General features: G+C 48.0%; 1 protein-coding gene across 1 annotated transcript in view; it reads right to left on the reverse strand.

The window, feature by feature from the left end:
- LOC144105185 (iris-like) overlaps window positions 1-14186 on the reverse strand; it is a 43533-nt gene extending 29347 nt beyond the window's left edge. The window contains exons 1-2 of the mRNA XM_077638338.1: window positions 14129-14186; window positions 9463-9763 (exon numbers count right to left, since the gene is read on the reverse strand). Of these exons, the coding sequence (XP_077494464.1) occupies window positions 9463-9763; window positions 14129-14186 (359 nt within the window). The remainder of the gene's footprint in view (window positions 1-9462; window positions 9764-14128) is intronic.
- Window positions 14187-19585: the final 5399 nt, after the last annotated feature.

The following is a 19585-nucleotide window of genomic DNA, read 5'->3' on the forward strand; positions in this document are numbered from 1 at the left end:
GACTTAGTGAAAAAAATTTTCAGGTACCTTGACAAAGAAAGAGCGCAAGAAGAGAGCAGGACCGTGGGTAAGCCTCCCGGTCCGAGGCACTGTTTTCATTTAAGCGTTCTAAGAGCTACACAATTGCTCGCTGGTGAAAATCAATGTTCACCAAAACTTCTGTACTGCGGCGAAAATCGGCAGGGGTATGGTCGACCGCAGCAGAACACAACGAGCTGAAAAACGTTTTAAAGCACTTGGCTTTCTCCAGATGATCATGAACGATAATTCCGTTATGATCGTGTGGTGGGTAGACAATCCGTCCTTTCTGTTCCTTTTAACATACTGCCAAAATTATTTAGGGCGATCCCGAATACGCATGTCGAATGAATGGAAAAAAGGAAATTTAGCCTCTTTGGCCGAAGCATTCATATCTTTAGTAATCTTTTTGAACTGATTCATGTTTTCTTGTGCCGGATTTCTTTTGAAGCGTGCGTATTGTTGTGTTGCCTCTTTTCAGCGATTCTGCGCTATCTCCCTGGTACGTGTTGTAGACATGGTGCAGTGTAGCTGCACCGTGTCTACAACACGTACCAGGGAGATAGCCCCGCAGCAACGTTCCCTCTATTACTATCTGCTATGCCACAATGGTTCACCCCCTGCGATCTACGGACTCCCGAAGATTCACAAGCCTGATGTCCCGTTGCGCCCTATTGTAGACTTCACACGTTCGCCTCTTCAGAATTTATCAAAATTTTTTAACCGCGTTATCTCCCCTCTCGTTGGCAAAAGACCTACACAAATACGCAACACCCAGGACTTCATCGAAAAAGTTCGACACCTGGAAGTGGAAACCGGTGAAATAATGGTATCTTTCGACGTAAAATCCCTTTTCACAAGTGTTCCAGTGGACATTGCCGTGAAAGTCTGCACCGCTGCCCTTGAATCCGACCCAACGCTACCTGAAAGGACCCCTATCGACGTTCCAGACCTGACTCGACTTCTCCGTTTTTGCCTGACAAACACCTATTTCACCTTTGAGAACGTCCCTTACAAGCAGATCCACGGTGCTGCGATGGGAGCTTCCATCTCCGTCACGGTCGCAAATCTGACCATGGAAGAAATCGAAGGCCGCACGCTCGCTGCCTTCACGCCTGCCCCCAAAGTTTTCCTAAGGTACGTGGATGACTGCTTTTGCGTGATGAAGAGGGAAGCATTGAAAGATTTTATTGTACAACTGAACAGCATAGAGCCAGCCATACAGTTCACCGTGGAAGAAGAAATCGATGGCCGTCTCCCATTTTTGAATCTGCTTGTCACAAGAGATTCTTCTGGATTACATTTCAGCGTTTACCGGAAACCTACACATACCGGCCGTTACCTCAGTTACCCGTCAATTCACCCAGATTGCCAAAAACGTTCGGTTGTTTCATCGCTCCTCCGGCGCATGAAAGTATGTTCCAGGCGGGAAGACCAAGCGGCTGAATCGAAACACATACGACGTTATTTGACGACCTGTGGTTACCCGGTGCACATCATCGACTCCATGCAGCGAAAACTTGACCGCCCTAGGATGCAGCCAGCCGAAAGCACAGAAACGCGAACGGCTCTCCCATACGTCCCAGGCATCAGTGACGCACTTGCGCGTATCTTACGTTCATATGGTGTACACACTGCTCATGTGCCATCTCAAAAACTGAGAAGCCAACTTGTCAATGTCAAGGACGGGCTTAAGGAAGAAAGATTCCCTGGCGTTGTTTATCAGGTTCCATGTGCCGAGTGCCCATCAGCATACATAGGTGAAACAGGAGATTTTCCACGCAGATTACGTGAACATAAGAATGACGTGAAGAACCGGCGCGCAGAACAAAATGCGCTTGCCGAGCATTCAGTATCTGCCAGCCACAACATCAACTGGGCGGAGGCACGTGTGGTCGCCAAAGAAAAAGACAGGAAATCACGGCTCTATCTTGTGTCGGTGATCATCCAAACAACAGCGCATACTATCAATAGAAATGACGGGAATTTGCCACCAATGTACGCGAGGTGCCTGGGATCGCATATACGCCGCATAAAATAGGCACCACCACAACGTTTTGCCTGATTGTGAACAAGGCTCCCGTGTGGGAGCCGAAACGTCATTTCATCTTAATTTTTGGTCGGTGCGACTCACTAGTATCATGTACCATCCCGACCAGACGGGATTCCGTCAGACCCTTGACTACAGATAGCCTTCGAGTTAGCCTTCGGTCGATGAGATCCGCACCATGCAACACAGTCTCGTCAAACCGAATACCCACCGTCGACACAGCCGGCACAAGCAGCTTACATCTTTGGTGCTCGTGCAGCGTACTGAGAGCTGCTACCGCTACTTCGGCTGCAGCCTAGCGATGACTCACAGGTCCTCAGCTTGCTCTCCAGTCGTCCTGCCTCCTGGGCGCTGCATTTTATCCAGCCGCGCCCTCCCAAACAGCCTGTTTCATGCGACCCTCCTTGCCCCTCGGACTACGGCCTGGACACGGACTCCACCTGTACATAAGTCTATAAATTCTTATTCCTAGTGTCCGAGGTCGTTGTGTTTTGCGGTTTCTTTCCTTCGTTTCTTTTTTTTTTTGACATATTTTCTGGGTGTAGTGCTCTTGGGCGACACCACATAGACTTGCACTTTAAAAAAAAGAGAAGGAGGTGAGGGGAATGTTGAAGGCACGGGTGGCCGAGCCGGTATGTTGTCCGCTGGCTGACACCGCCCATCGGGTCTGAAGCCATCAACAGGAACTGTGGGGCCGCGTATAGCTTCCAAAGGACAATCGAGTGCAAACAAAATCAAAATGAAATCGAATTGGAACATATCATTAAATGACCCCTCCGCCTCCCTCCTCCATGGATGAGAAAACACCATGTCAGCATGTACGAATACCACATTAAGACCTGCAGTTAGAGAGACAATCCCACAAAACTATTCTAGGTATAAATTTTCCCGTTCGTTTTTGTGCGTTTGGGCGGCGGCGTTTTCTTGTTTAACATGTAAGGCATCGTATCTACACACATTCTTCTAGTGGAGACCAATTATGCTTTTAAGAATATTAAGCTGGGTTCCTGATAAGAACTGTGCTGTCATGACCCTGCGAGCATTTCACTCCATCCTAGTAACCTCCTGTTCGCGTACAATGTGATTATGCTGGCGCCAAAAAAAATCATGCATGACACTTTGCCACTCTTCTATGCCGTTAACTAGCAAACATTCGTGTAACAGCGCGCCAAATAAATGTTTTTACAGGGAAACTCCGGAAACAACGTTTGAATGAGCCGGCGAACCACTGAGCGAGCGCAAAGAAAACGATGCAATTCCGTGCGCCGACCCTTCTGAGACAAGTTCGCGGCGGCGTCGCAGCGTGGCGTAGATTTCGTGAACATTTTGGGAGATCCAGAGCTGTGAGAGAACCAGTGCAGACAAGAAGGGAAAACCAAGGTCAAAGAGACGATGGAAACATAGGAGAAAAAATAGACATAAGCGCCAGGGACAAGTTAATTCAGATATAGGTTAAATAAACATGCAAGGCAGCGGGAATAGGCTGAAATGGGAGGAAATAGAAGAACAGTTAAGTCAGGGGGAATTAACGGTATATGGTTTAGTGTAAACACATCTTAGAGACATGGAGCAGGAGCAACCACCCTGTAACCCAGACTATGCATGGGAATACTGCAACAGAACAGAGGGCAGCAGGAAGGGGGCGGAATTGGGGCATTAATTCATAAAAGTATGAATTTTCAAAGAGTTAAACCGGGATGCAAGGAAGATTTATGGCTAAAAGGAAAAGCGGCAAGGGAGCAAACACTCCTTGGCTCTGTATACCCGTGGACAGCAGCTAATGCCAAAGAGGAAAACAGGAAAACGGTAGAATGTATTGCAAGCGACATTGATGAGCTAGGAGTACAGGGCGAGATAATTATATTAGGTGACATGGATGGGTACACAGATGCGACAGGAAGCATGCTGCTGGATAGTGTGCAAGGCATGATTTAGTTGTATGCAACAGTACCGATAAGTGTGTGTCACATATAATAGTGAGTCTAAAATACAATTTTCAAGGAAAGTGCTGTGAAGAAGACGAAGGGGTTGGCGATAAGGATGACGTGGATTAACCTAAGACTAAAGAAGGTGAACAAGACGCATTTGGTGAGGTGGAGAGAGATGATTGGTGGACAAGTGAATAAGAAGGAGACGATGACCAAGTTTACGTGGACTAACGCCGAGGCTATAAAAGGGCGAGGGAGAGCGAGGCACGGAGGGGAACAGCAGAGAAGCGGAGGCTCCGGCGGGTCAGGGACGCTTCGGCTAGGAGAGAGTGACGCTGGCTACTGCACCGGTGAGCTCGCGTTCTACAGCTTCGCATCGTGGACTTTCTAGCGTTCCTGAGCTCGTTCCGGGGAGTGAATTGAGGACACTACTACCTGCTACGGCCAGGGGTGTCTTCAGCGATGTCGCAACCCATCCGGTTGGTGCCCCCAACTGCAACAACACCGGCATCGCCTCCACGGGCGCTTGGACCGGGATATTGTGCGACGCAGCCAGCGACGGCGACAGCGACGCCAGCCCAAACACGTCGAACGCCACCTCGACGCCGACTACTGAACCCATACAACGCCGCAGCCGCACCGAACCAACCGTGAGCACGAACGCCGACCGCTAACAGTAGAACGCTAGTAGTAGACGCTGGTAGCAGTGTTCCCGGGTCGTGCGAATTTATAGTCTTTTTGGTTTGTGTTAGTTTGTTAGTTAATTTTGTGTTCCAGTGTGTCACGTAGGGTGTATTAAATGTGCGTCGGTTTGGGTATACCTGTCGCCTAGTCCATTCTTTCGGTCCGAGTGTTCTCTGGGGAGATCCGTGACAGTGTGAAGGGCTCATAACATGGGAGGCAGGGAGTCTGCACTCGAAGATAGATTATGCACTAATGCCATAGAGGAGGTTGAGGAGGTTTAATAGATTAGGGGTAATGAGCATAGATGACCATGGTTCCAGAAGTCTAGGTAGTGACCACAAGTGTATCAAGTTGAGTTTCAAAAGAGAAACCAATGTAGGACTGATGCGGGATGAACAATCAGGGGGTAATTTTTACTCAGAAAACCAATTGGAAGCAGCAGCCAAACAAATTGAGAAAGTAATTTTTGAGTTTAATGAAAGAGATTGGACTTATATAAAATTAACTCGATAACTAGAGCTAGAGCTAGCTAAGCTGCGGGTCAAGCCAAAAGGGAAAACACGCAAACCCAAGAGTTGCTGTAATGAGGAGGTCAAGAAGGCGATAGAGAAACGTCAGAAGGCGTCAAGGGAACACAGATATTCCAAGAAGAGGGGGGAAATAGAAGCTGAAGTAGACAGAAAAGGGGATTCATTGATAAGGTGTAGAAGGGAACCATCCTATTTGATTAATGAGAAAATCGGAAGAAAGGGTGCCCAAAGGGTGTCAAAAGTAAATAAGAAGTGTAGAAAAGCAGCACAGCAATTCTGGAAACATCTAAATGCACTGAGTAATAAGACAAGGGTAGACCAAAGGTTTATTGTTACATACCAGGGTATTTGACTAGATGGGCATGAAGCAATGAAACACATACTAACAAGGATGACAGAAAAAATTAAAGAAAGAACAGTTGCACAGAAATTATCGAAGGAGGACAGACCGGTAACTACAGTTGCTTCACTTGAGCAAAGAGAGTAGGAAAGGGCAGAGAAGAAGGTTCCTAGTAAAAGAACAGAGGCCGCTATGGCTAGCGTTTCTGGATATTAGGGGAGCCTACGACAACGTTATTCAAAAGTATTTGTGGGACATACTGGGCAGATTCGATGTGGAAGATGGAGTAATTAATCGCTTAATATATATATTGTAAGGGAAGACTTCAAGGGAGACGTATATTCCAGCCCGCTGGCAAAGACGTGCTCCCAGCCAACAGCACCAAGCGATGACGATGGGAATGTACAGTGCATGAAAAGAGGATGAAGTCGTAGCCAGAGAGGCGACGACGACAAAAGCGCATAAAGTGCTCACAATATATATATATATATATATATATATATATATATATATATATATATATATATATATATATATATATATATATATATATATATATATATATATATATATATATATATATATATATATATATATATATATATATATAGCAGACAAGGTAAAGTAAATGAGATGCCACAGGTTGCTTAAGAGGGCTCTCGCACAGTTTCCGCCCTCGCCGTTAGATGACGTTCCACGTCACGCTCGCGGTATTACAGGACGTGCTACGTCCGCCGCTATGGACGAGGGTGGCGCTAGTGAACACTCTCAAGGTTCGCGTACACCAAATAAACATAAATACCCACGAGAGCAGTAGATTGGACAGCCGTCGCCGTAGCTCAGTTGGTAAGAGCACCGGACGCGATATTCGGAGGTCGTGGGTTCGGATCCCACCGGCGGCATGGTTGTTTTTTCTGCTGCTTTATAAGTAATTTTCTTTAAGCGATTTATTAATCCAAGTAATATTATCCCACTGATAAGCACAACACAGTAAAAAAATAAATAAAAACAACGTTCCCCTACTCGCCTTGGTTTCGGTGACTGTTGGCTCCCTTCATAAGTTTGTCAAGTGGGCCCCTCATTTACTTTACCTTGTCTGCTAATAGCTTAACGAGGGTCTCGGTTCTGGCAGTCTTGATGCCACAGGTTGCTTAAGAGGGCTCTCGCACAGTTTCCGCCCTCGCCGTTAGATGACGTTCTACGTTACGCTCGCGGTATTACAGGACGTGCTACGTCCGCCGCTACGGACGAGGGTGGCGCTGGTGAACACTCTCAAGGTTCGCGTACACCAAATAAACATAATACCCACGAGAGCAGCAGATTGGACAGCCGTCGCCGTAGATCGGTTGGTAAGAGCACCGGACGCCATATTCGGAGGTCGTGGGTTCGGATCCCACCGGCGGCATGATTGTTTTTTCTGCTGCTTTGTGAGTAATTTTCTTTAAGCGATTTATTAACTTATGTAATATTATCCCACTGATAAGCACAACACATTAAAAAAAATAGCTTTCCCCTATGCACCTTGGTTTCGGTGACTGTTGGCTCCCTTCATAAATAAGTATATATATATATATATATATATATATATATATATATATATATATATATATATATATATATATATATATATATATATATATATATATATATATAGGTAACAGAATGCTAATAAAATGTATCAGGGCCTAACGTGTCCCCACCGATCGGAGACACGGGAGCACACAGCCCCCTGCCTATGCCGTTTGGTGCGCCCATGACATCGGCAGTTGTCTCAAGGTGTGCTCGAGCCGGAAGCTTTGTGGACCAGTGCTCATCGGAACACCCGATCACCTCCTCATCTTTTTCATCATGACAGCCAGCCCTAGATCTTCTCTTCCGTGTTCACCTCTTATGCCTCGCCCGTCTTCATGTTTTACGTTTTATCGTCACTGCCAGTCTTCTAGTTCGTGCGATCGGGATGATCGCTCGGTGGCCCCGTGTAGCGTCACGGACTAGAAGACGACCCTGCGGGCAGTGGCGCGGAATGGAGCGCTCGCGCTAGTCCCAGCGCTAATAAATCATTTCATAGCCATCGGCCATGCCGCTCTCTCTTCATCGGCTTGCCGTCTCGTAACAATGTTACACATGCTAATACATTTTGTGTTTATTTTTGCACTGTCCGTGCTTATTTTCGCTGACCATGAAGCCATTCGCGGAAAAGTCGGGCCGACGCTTGTTTGAAAGAGGGTAATTCGGTGAGGAACTGTATTGTTTGGTCGTGCTCAAAGCCGACGACAGCCGATATTATCAATTCCTTCGTGACTTGAGATGCTACCATGTTCATCGTGGATAATCACAGCTTCACGTAACTGCTTCTACATTGTTCAAGGTTTTTCTAGCTGCTTTTGACGCCTTATATCTGAAGTTATTTGCTTCAAATCAAGCGCGGCAGAGAGCGGCGGGAAATATATTTGTCGTCGACCGCCAAGCAGGCTTGTTTCTACCGCTGCCGCCGAGTTAAGTTACTTCTGGGCGTAAGTCAGCCCAGTAAATAGTGTCTCTTGGAAGCCATTCACTGCCTCCCTGGCTGCTGGACGGCCAGAACTACTACGTGGGCGTATGTTTGCTTGCATCATTTACTTGACATAAGAGCCTTTCGTTTCGTAAGCGACTTTTTATTTCTCTTAGAGACAACTTTGAATAATACTGACACACTAATAGGAAGGACGCGGGTTCGACCGCGGCCGCACCGATCGCATTTCGTTGGAGGTGGAATGCTATGCCCGTGTTTTGCCTGACATCAGCGCACATTAACGAACCTCAGGTAGTCGAAATTATCCGGAGTCCTCTACTCCGGCGTCCGTCATAGCCTCAGTCGATTTGGGACGTTAAACCCCACAGCATCAACAACCACTTCTAGGAAACATTTTAGAATGTTCAAGTGGTTTCCTGGAACTTTTATCTTTGACCAAACAGTTTCCAGACAACGGCACCATGAAATGTCTTGATCTCATACTTTTTACGCCCGACCATGTGCGTTCGATATTTTAACCCAACGTCTAAAATCCACTGTTACGATTTACGGACGAGGAAAGATGTAACACGACACAGTGCTGTGTCTTGCTCGATCTTCCCTCCTTCTAGTGCAGGCGCACTGCTTACAATTCAATTCAGTTCTTTATCTGCCAGAAAACCGGACGGTCTCCAGGGCTATAAGTTGCAGCCAGCAACTCGACTGGGCCCAGTAGCCGTATCAGAAAAGGCAGTAACAGACGTCAGTTGCACAGTGAGATAACAAAATAATTACTACGCTATATATGTAGAAAAAGGCATCAGAAAATAGAGACATGCCAGAAGGGCAATCGCAACCGTCGATAGTTTTCATTTTACAATTCTGAAAAGTGTAATCGTGACTTTTTTGGCGATTTTAAGATTATCTCTTTGAGTTATTTAGTAAGACCGGTAGTTAACGAACGTGTAGGCTCATTTAGCCTTATTTTAGCCTTATTAGTTCGTTACGGTGTCTCACCACTTAAAATATTCAGTTCTTTGTCATGCACGGCAAGAGATCCTTAGACAGCCCACGGACTGAGAACCATATCGATGATGAGTCTCTCCTGCGCTGTGTCCTGTCTCACCTTCCCTCGTCCTTGTGCACGTGCGCTGTTTTAGACTTAGTATGCATATCAATTGGCCTATCACTGCCTTGTTGCACAGTGACGAAGGTCGTGTTTGGTGTGCGGCACTTCTCAATTAATTTTTTGTTCGTATTATTTCTCCCCATTATGAGTATATACCATGTTCAGGTATATCAAATGAAAGGACAGTTGGAGTGGCGTGTGTTCATGTGTTCTTGCCTTGATTTCCCGTCCTGTCATTGCGCTAAATGTGTAAACAAAATAGCCTTTTTCAGGGGAGCCTATTACCACTCACGCCTGAGTCGCGCAAAAGCCCAAGGGTGTGCCCGGTCTGGATGTGGATCTCTTTGGCGCTGATGCCGAGCCTCCCTCCCCAGGTGGCTCGTAGGGAAGCTCCAGGGCTTTCGCATTCAGGTCAGCGCAGTCTGCGAGCCGGAACTCGCCCGTCTGGTGCAGCATGACGACCGCGGACTTGGTGCCGTCGGGGTGGAAGAAGACCTCGCGCGTGGCGGTGCGATCGTCGAACGCGTGCTTCCAGGAGCCGCGGAAGTCCACTACGCTCAGCATGCATACAAGGGAGGAAGTCTCGATGCAACCTGCAGAGGGAAAATAAGTGCGTCATGGAGCGCGTGCTTGTTAAAGGTCTATATGTGTCAGGTGTAATGTGGCACTAAATCCATAAGTGCCATTATTTCTGCTGAGAATGGTTATATCTCATAAAATTATCACTAATCATAACGGAAGTGGCTCACTAAGTCCCATGTTACCAATTCGCCTTTGCCGGTAGGCGGCAGCACGGAGGGATTCTACTCTCGATGAGTAGGATGCGTGGCGATCCTGATTCCTAAACCTGGTTTTGGTCTCTTGCACTTATCATGGTGCTGAGAAGAAGGACAGTTGGGAAATTGTTGAGCTTGTTTCTCATAGGTTAAACAAAATATGCTTTCTACCACTCATCCAAACGGCCAATTTGTGGACCTTCTGGGCAGAAAATGAGAACGACGCTGTTTAATTTTACACTCCAGCTCCCCAAGCTGCGATCCCCAGTTCCGACCATCCCCCGTGCCGCGGGTTACCCACCGGCTTTCCAACGGGTACAGGACTTCCCCTGGCTTGGGGCTCCGCTCTTCTAGGGTGAAATGCTTGGAAAAGGGGTCGTCGACCACACCATTGCCTTGACGGATCAGAGATCAGTTCCGCCGCCAAGCAACCCCAAATCCCCCTCGTGCGGTACAAGACCCCCTATTGCAAAATGTGTATAGGTTTGAATAGGTCGGCAAATAAGATTGACACATTTCGTTAAACATTATATGATTAAGCTCCCAAAACAACTCAGCCTTGAGAGACGCGTTAGTGCGGGGCTCCGGATAATTTCAATTACGCGTGGTTAATTAACATGCACTGACATCACATAGTGTATGGTAGTCGCGGGTTCGATCCTGCCCGCTACGGTAGCATTTCGATGAAGGAAGTATGTTAGAGGTCCGTGTACTGTGCGGTGTCAGTGCGGTGTCAGAACCCCAAGTGGTCGAAATTATCCGGAGCCCTGCACTACGGCGTCTTTCTTAGCCTGAGCCGCTTTGGGGCGTCCATCCTATAAAGCCAAACCAAATGTGCCGTAATTCTAGTTCCTGACCAATTCAAACCTATATATATATTTCAGTACGGAGTTTAGGGGCACGCCACCACGAGGAACTTGTCCAGACGCTAGTCATTAATATTCCAAGTAGCCCTGCTGTGTACCATAACCGCATCCTCGGGCGATGCCCGTCCTGAAGAGCCACTGCTGTTACAGCCTCTCGTGCCGGTACAACTGCCGCCATCCGCCAGTGCAAACAAACAGAAAAATGGCGGCCTTCCGCCGGTTCTAGCCGGACCAAATCTCTTCGTCAGGAAACCTGGTGCTACCTCCAGCGCGGGTGGTTCGCCACGACCATAGAGTTTCTTAACTACAGGGAAAGCTGGCGCCCCGCCTATGGGAGTTTGCATGGAGCTTCCTGGAGACCACCTGCACCACCATGGGCGCTCTAAGCAACAAGGAGAGGAGAGCTACCGACTGCAGAACTACAACTTTTGGCCAAAAAAGAAGGAAAAACCAAACGTTGTTCAATAATCAAGAATGTCCTACCATTCAATATCCTGCCTATAAATCGTAACAAACGAGCAGAAAAGCAAGTAAATGCAAAGTTTGCTCAAAATAAGCGATGGCTTGCTCTCCTATTGGCCAAGCATTGCAGTCCACAAAAGTCAATATTTCGTGCTTAACAAGGGGACTTTTAAAACGAAATAAGTTTTTGAAAACAATGTTGTCGCTTCAACATTTTAAATGGTTTTTCCACAGCATTTCGGAAAGCAAAAACCGTTTATTGGCGTCGTGTTTTGTGTTGTTTTCGCTACTATGGCTTTTGCACACTACTTTTACGCCGAAGTTGTCTGGGCACGAAGCGCGCCGTGGATACGGATGGGATATCTTAGTAACGCCACTCAGTCTTCCTGAAAAAAACCTGCTGTCCTGCTCCAAGTAGCTCATCGCGCTAGGATGCTTTGCGCGCCCACGGAGGTACAGATGCAGCACCGCCAGCTTTCGCTGTAGTTAATAGTAAGAAACTCTGTGGCCACGACTACTTAGGCGCCGCCTTTCTGTGGCCGCTGAGGGCACGCCACCGCGAGGAACATGGTCAGACGCTCGTCATTACTATTCCAGGTTAGCTAGATTACGAACGGCACTTGTGCCCGCTCAAACAATCTTTTTTCGCGGTATCGTGCCCCATCGAGCTGCAGTACTGTGTACGAAAACAGCTGTCTCACATGTGTTGCCTTTTCTGCCAAACACACTTGCACTTTTCGTTCTTACTCATCATGTCGGGGGACGTGGAACTAAGCCGCGGACCGGACAACGGAGACTCTTCTATTTCTTTGGAACAAATTTCTCATACTTTATGGCGGCTTGAGTCAACCCAGGGCACAATACTGAGTGAAATCGCATTAATCCTTGCCGCAGTAAACAGCATAGAAAATGTCGTCAACGGTCTTTCGTCCAGCGTTGACACCGCCGAAAAAACTAGAAAAGATTCAGGCCGTAGAGCCGAACAATCACGTCGGAAGGCACAGAGAAATTAATTGAAAACCTTAAGGTCTGTAGCAGTCCAGGCCCCGACAAAATATCGTCCAAAATCCTAAAAGGCACCACACTGATTTCCGGCTAAATTTTGCACATAATTTAGACTTAGTCTATCGCCCCAACCTGAATTCCTAACGACTGCAAAAATAGCGCTGCAATCCCTGTACACAAATCTGGCAGCCGTTCTGATCCTTCAAATTACCGTCCTATTTCCTCGACGTGCATCTCTAGCAAACTGCTGGAGCATGTACTCTATTCTGCCATTGCACCACACACTGATGCCAATTCTTTTTTCTTTCCGAGTCAGCATGGTTTCCGCCGAGGTATTTTATGCCAAACACTGCTGTCATCTGCTGCCGATAAGTCCGGAGAATTACGGGTTCACAAGGAGCAAACGGCGGAAGGTTTTTAATGTGCAGACGAGCGTGCCTGTGCTGTTGCTTCTGCCTTGCTTGCAGGAGATGCTGGTGAGGGCCGGTTAAAAAATTAACGGTGGTTTAGCTTTGGTTAAATCGAGGGAGAAGCGGTACCTTCACGATGGTTTAGCCTGAACACCACATGTGCACTTCGTGCCTAGGAGCGCCGGCGCTCCTTCCGTTATGTAGATACTCGGTTTAGGAGGCCGTGACGACACACCTTATCACATAAACGCCGTGTTTCGGGTCCGATCACGTGATCACGAGCAAAGAGTCGATCACGTGACCCAATTTTGGTTGACATTGACTTGACCTTGACCTTGACTGGTCCGTGGATTGGCCGCAAAATGACCTTGCTCAGTTACAAACTTTGGTCGACCTTGACGCCCCACCTTGGCCTTCAGTTTACCTTGAGATGACCTTCACCCTTGACCGGTCCAATCGCTTGACCATTGACCATCCACTAGTTCTCCAAACATAAACCGAAGGTTCGACCTTGTCTGAGCCTTGCACCGGCAACGCATGGCGATCTCAGCCTGAGACCTCTAGTAGTGAAGCTATACCTATACCGCTTCAAAAGCTTGATTTCAAGGCGCTTGGTAGAGTCGGTAGAGTCGGTGAAGCTTTCTGCCAATGTGAAGTTCGGCTTAGATTTTCCTCATGATGTTGGTGTGGAGCGATAGTTGAGAAGCACTGTCCCTGGATACTTGAGTTCCTCGGTTGCTTTAGTCTTCATCGACTTGATGGTCTGTATGGTTCTTTCCACTTGACCGTTGCTGCGCGGTCAATAAATTCAGGGGGGCGCTTTGTTGCCCCCATGAAGCCTTTAGCGCGGTACTGCTGCTTGCGTCACTTAAGATGCTAATTAACTACACAATTGTTTGTGAATCTTAAATGCTGGAAACACTGTAGGGTGCTTAGGAGGCATCCTTCTGATTCGAAGCCTTTCCGCACACACTCTTCAGCGTCCTAGACAAGGAGAACTACATATGCGTTGGCAGGAAGTAGCGTTGTTGTTAGCACGCTCGGCTGCGGAAGGGAAGGATGGTGATTCGAATCCAATCGCGCACAAAGATTTTTTTCCTATCGAGTTCAAGAGCGTAACGGAAGGACGGACGGACGGTGTGATGTCACTCCCGTTGTCGTGACTTCCGGTTTGCGATGGAACGGACGGACAGGATCTCGACCGGGAGTATGAGTCATTGAAGGCTTTCGCCTTAAAAGGAGAAGGTAGCTTTCTGAGCTCTTACTGAGAACATTCTGAGCTCGTCGCTGTCGAAAGGTAGTCCCTGGTCTCAGGTGTTTGTCGTTGGAATGCCAAACATCGGAGGCGTTTTCTTTAATAGTTGTATGAGTGAACTTGCTGTGGTTGTCGCCAACCATACACGGAAAATAATTTTGGAATCTACTTGGAATCTACATACATGGAAAATAATCGACAATCAGCACAAATGTCTTTACCTTCAGGTGGAAGAAGCCCATGGCGAGTTGCTGCCAATGTCGATCACCAAGGCTTTAATGCAGTAGAGGCTGATGAGGATCGCCAGTTGATGTAATTGTCAAATTTTACAGCTTTTGACCATGGCCTCGATGTCCTGGCTTAGAGTTGGCCGATACACACTCTGGCTTGCCAGACTCTTGCACGCTACGATGCCGCAATGTGCTTGGTGGAGCTTTCGAAGCAAAATTGCCTGTCGTACGCTCACTGTAAAAACAAAAAAAAACTGCCGCAGCACATGAAGCCTTCGGTTGTGTACTGCTTGTTTCTCACATAGCAGAATGGTTTCACTTTTCTGTCTACCTGTGAATGTGTCTGAGGTCCTCTTTCTTTGGTGCACTTGGTGACTTTTTAATTCAGGAATGCATTTAATGGCTACATTTTAAAGCGAAGGCGTTTCTTGGCTCATGAGTGCCATGGACAGAAGTTGAAGATGGAAGTTGTCCGCACGGTTAATCATAAGTTGAGTAGTAAATAAAATAAAAACGTTAAAGTTCATTAAGCAGCTTATATGCGATGAAATAAACGAGAAATAAAAATAAACAAACAAATCTAAAAATAAATAACAAATAAAACTAAAAATACAGATAATAACAGAACAGGAAAAACAAGGGAGAATGAGGACAGGGAATGGCTTTTGCATTTGCGCTCTTAAGCAGACTTAAATGCAATCCTGTAATTTTTCAACTCTCATTGTCCGTCCCGCTTCCGTCTACCAAGGCTGCAGGATATACGTAGGTGCCCTAGTGAGGCTCAGAGCCGTTTCAGAAATTCTTGTGTGTTTGTGCTCTAAGTATCATTTCATATACCGTCGGGTGAAGCAGTACGAACTGCAAACGACTTTTTAAAGATTACTTCGTGCAAAGAAATTACAGCCGGTTTGCGTAGGTGCGCTAGCACTGCTTACCCCTAGCTGCTGTTCTTTTATAAGCAACGCGGAGTGCACCACCGTTCTATGAGGCTGCTCCGCCTGCTCATCGGCTAAGACGCGCGAAGCGGCATCCCCACCGCCTCCTTCGGGATTAAATCTCACCGAGAGAGAGAGAGAACGAGAGAGCAGGGGCGGTTTTCCTGCTTGCACGAAGCAAATAAGGCAGTCTCATAAATGCGAAAGCATTAGATGGCTGTCCTGACGCCGGGAGCGTCTACAGAATGTGTCGCCTGAAGTAGGGCCCCTGAGACGTAACTAGGCATGTGACGCCATGGGTCATATGAAGTCATGAATCATGTGAGTTATGAGAAATTGGAATGAAAATAAGAAACGAAAACTAGGGTCTCGGTGGGAATCGAAACTGGGCCGCCGTCATGCGAGAGGGTACGCTGCCACCCCGGCACGGATATACGACGTTTGAAGCTGAATAAAAGCGCGTCTAGTGAATACGAATTTCTGTAAAAACTTATCTTCGAAATATGTACTGAGGCCTACATCAGTAATTATGAGCATGCTAATTACATATGCTTCAATCAATCAAGCACTTAATTTCTTGCGTTTCCGGTAAATTTCCTTCGTGCTTGGATGGATGGATGGATAAGGCTGAACTCTTAAATCGGGCAGTGGTTCAAGCAACCTAGCCATGACTTGTCAAATTTTACTCTTGTCTTGAATTTAGCCACCAATCAGATATCGTTCGCTTGGTTACTTCTACCCGCTTAAAATATACTTTTCCTTCACTGTCCTTAAACCCTTGCTTGGCGTGCAGTCGTACCGCCATCATACGGCGACCGCTGAACCCCCCCCCCCCCCCCCCCGCCCCCTTGCAATGTACAGCGTTGGCCCAGTAGTGGCGCAGGTGGTGAACCGCTCGCAACTTTCGCATTTGGGCAAGTGAGGAGACTTAAAGGGACCATGACATGGTCGTTATTCATATTGCAGTTTTGTGTTTCAGTAACTAATACAAGAACTTATGATTCAGTTTCCGAAATTTCGCTGCCCCGGACGCACTCTATATTCCAAAAAAAGGAGATCGAAATTAAATACGGGAAACTCCTCCCACCGGCAGCGACCGCCATATTCAATGCTATCGTGACGTCACCAGGGAATACACGGACCAACATCGCCTGCTCTCGTTGCTGCAATGTGCGCAGCGAGGTCTCTTGTCCCCTGTACTTCCGCGGACGATTGAAGTAGCAGTCGTCCCCCATATATGAGTGACTGGAGCCGCAAAACCGTTAATAACAGTAACGCAGCTATTCTTCGGTATAGGTATAGGGTCAGGTTACACTAGGCCGATGGGACGGCGATCGGCGGCCGGTTGGCTGGTCGGTATGCAAATGGCACCGCTGACGCACTGGTCTGTCAAGCTAGACCAACAACGACGCCAGCACGACCAACGACCCCGTATTGCAGTAGTGCAAAAAGTGAAATTAGTGGGAACTGGCAGAGTGTTTTGGGGAACTAGTTGGTATGACATTCTGTAAACATGAGAATTTTAAAACTTATTGTACCTGATGCTAGCCGTTGTATATTTGGTTTTGGTTTGTCGATCGCCGCTGCTAGGGGAACCAGTGTCGCCCTATGTATATAAGCATGCGTATCCTTGAATAAAGGGAAGTTGATGTGCGGGATGCTCGGCAGACGCTGCTGCGTCTCATTCATCGGTGTCTCATTCATCTGTCTCTCACGCCGATATAACATTACGACGAGGTTTAATCGTTTCGGGGGGGGGGGGGGGGGGGGCGTGATTTTCGTCATCGGCTTTCCGGCGCCATGAGCCCTTCAGGGCTCACCCAGCCGCCCCCCGTTTATGCCCATGCCTGGTCGCCCTACTATTGCATGGCCGCAATGGCTCCGCATCTTCGAGAACTTCCTGCTCGCTTCGGGTGCCTCCGACTGCACGCCGGATCGTCGCAAGGCCCTGCTACTTCACATTCTCGGCGTAGAAGGTCAGCGCATATTTTACACCCTGCCGCTTCCATCCTCGGACAACGATAAATCTGGTGAGCAAACTGCTAGTGATAGGGCATCAGGAGATAGCAAGGGCACCGCCGACACATGGCCTGAAGCGTCGTAGTACGACATCGAAGTCGCAGCTCTGCACGTTCATTTTACAACAGCAACCAATGTTGTCGCCGAGCGACACCGTTTCGGTAGGCGTATTCATCAAGCAGGTGAACCTATCAATGAATACGTTACCGCATTGCGTGAACTTTCCGCTTCGTGCTCTTTCCATTCCCTGGAAGATTCACTGCGTGACTGTCACATATAAATGGGAATCTAAAATAAAATTATGAACGACAGAGGCTTGAAGAAGACGACGAGGTTGGCGATAAGGATGACGTGGATTAACCAAAGACTAAAGAAGATGAAGAAGCATTCGGTGAGGTGGAAAGAGATGATTGGTGGAGAGAAGAAGAGGACGACGACAAGGCTTACGTGGACTAACGCCAAGGCTATGAAAGGGCGAGGGTGAGCGCGGCACGGGTGGGGGGGGGAGAGAGAGAGAGAGAGAACAGAGAAGCGGAGGCTCCGGCGTTTCAGGGACGCTTCGGCTGGAAGAGAGCGACGCCGGCTACTGCTCCAGTGAGCTCGCGTTCTACGGCTTCGCATCGTGGACTTCCTGCCGCTATTCAGCCCGTTCCGGGGAGTTAACTGAGGACGCTACCGCCTGCTACGGCCAGGGGTGTCTCCAGTACTGTTGCCACCCATCCGGGTGGTGCCCCCACGCCAACGACACCGACATCACCTCCACGCGCACTTGGCATCACCTCCACGGAGCTTGTGCGACGCAGCCAGCGACGCCGCCAGCGACGCTAGCCGCAGCACGTCGAACGCCATCTCGACGCCGGCTACGGGACCCATACAACGCCGCAGCTGCACCGAACCAACCGTGAGCACGAACGCCAACCGCTAACAGTAGAACGCTAGTAGTAGACGCTGGTAGCAGTGTTCCCGGGTCGTGTGTATTTGTAGTCTGTGTTTTGTGTTAGTTTGTTAGTTTTCTGTGCTAGTGTGTGTGTCACGTAGGGTGTATTAAATGTGCGTCGATTAGGGTGCACCTGTCGCCTAGTCCATTCTTTCGGTCCGAGTGTTCTCTGGGGAGATCTGTGACAGTGACCAATTTGTTGCGGGTGTAGCGTCTCGGAGCTTGCGTGAGCGGTTTCTTCTTGAGGGGTCGTCTCTCTCGTTCGCTAGAGCTGTACTCATGGCAACACAGTTTAAACAGGCAATAAACGATTTGCAAGAATTTGCCTCTGCAGACGTTGCACGCATAAGAACTCGTGAAAACGCGCCAGAGCGAGCACGATGTTCCGAACGCAGCTCGAAGCGTTCACGTAGCCACCATTCAACTTGCTACCGCTGCGGTTCAGTCCAGCACAATGCCGCCTCAGTTCACTGTCCTGCCAAAAAGAAGCGTTATCACCGTTGCGGTATAATCGGTCACTTTCGCTCTGTTTGCAGCAAACGAGAAGCCGCTCTAGTTCATGAGGCGGAAAGTGAAAATTAATCCAACGAGGAAGTTTTCATCATTCTGGTTGTGACGACGTCAGCTCGCCCTGCAATTCATGTTACCGTGGCAATTGGTCGTACGGACATGACTTTCCTCATGGATTCGGGGTCATCGGTTTACGTTATGGGGTATGACCTGTTTAGGCAGAATTTCGAAGGACAGGCGCTTTCTCACCCTAAGGTTAGGCTAGTAGACTATTCAAAGAAGCCGATTCCAGTCCATGGTTGTTTTTTCGCAGAAGATAAATTTAAGGAGTGCAAAACATGGCTTCTTCTCTATGTCGTGGAACAAGGCACCTCACGATTGGGTATTGATGCCATCAAAGCGCTAGGTATGCAAATAGATGGCTCGTCAGTGCGGTGTCTTGAAAGAACGCTAACTATTAATGCTCGAAGAGAGACCTCCGGCCATACAGAGGCAAACCAGCCCATTAACATTCCAAAGGAATTAGTTCAAGAGTCTCAAACTATATTCGAACCACGGCTTGGCCTCGCGAAAGGTTTTGTTCACCTTGTCAAAACGCGATCCACAGTGCAGCCAGTTGCATCAAAACTTAAGCGCCTTCCACTCCCATTGCGACCATTGGTCTCGGAAGAACTCCGTCGGTTGGAAAAGATGGGCGTGATAGACCGCGCGGAGGTATCGGAATCGGTGTCCCCCATTGTGTTGGTTAAAAAGAAAGCGGGAGGTATTCGTCTGTGTGTAGACCTCAAACAGGCAAACAAAGCCATCGTTGCTGACAGCTTTCCCATTCCTCATACAGAAGAGCTGTTTCATAGCCTAGTGGGGGCCACACATTTTTCTGAGCTAGACCTCGCATCTGCTTATCACCAGGTCTTGCTTCACCATAAGAGCCGCGACTTTACTGCATTTATAACCCAGGACGGCCTCTTTCGTTTTAAGCGTGTGAGTTTCGGACTGGCTTCCGCGCTCTC

This window comes from Amblyomma americanum, chromosome 9 (assembly GCF_052857255.1).
Source record: "Amblyomma americanum isolate KBUSLIRL-KWMA chromosome 9, ASM5285725v1, whole genome shotgun sequence".
Lineage (NCBI taxonomy): Eukaryota > Metazoa > Arthropoda > Arachnida > Ixodida > Ixodidae > Amblyomma > Amblyomma americanum.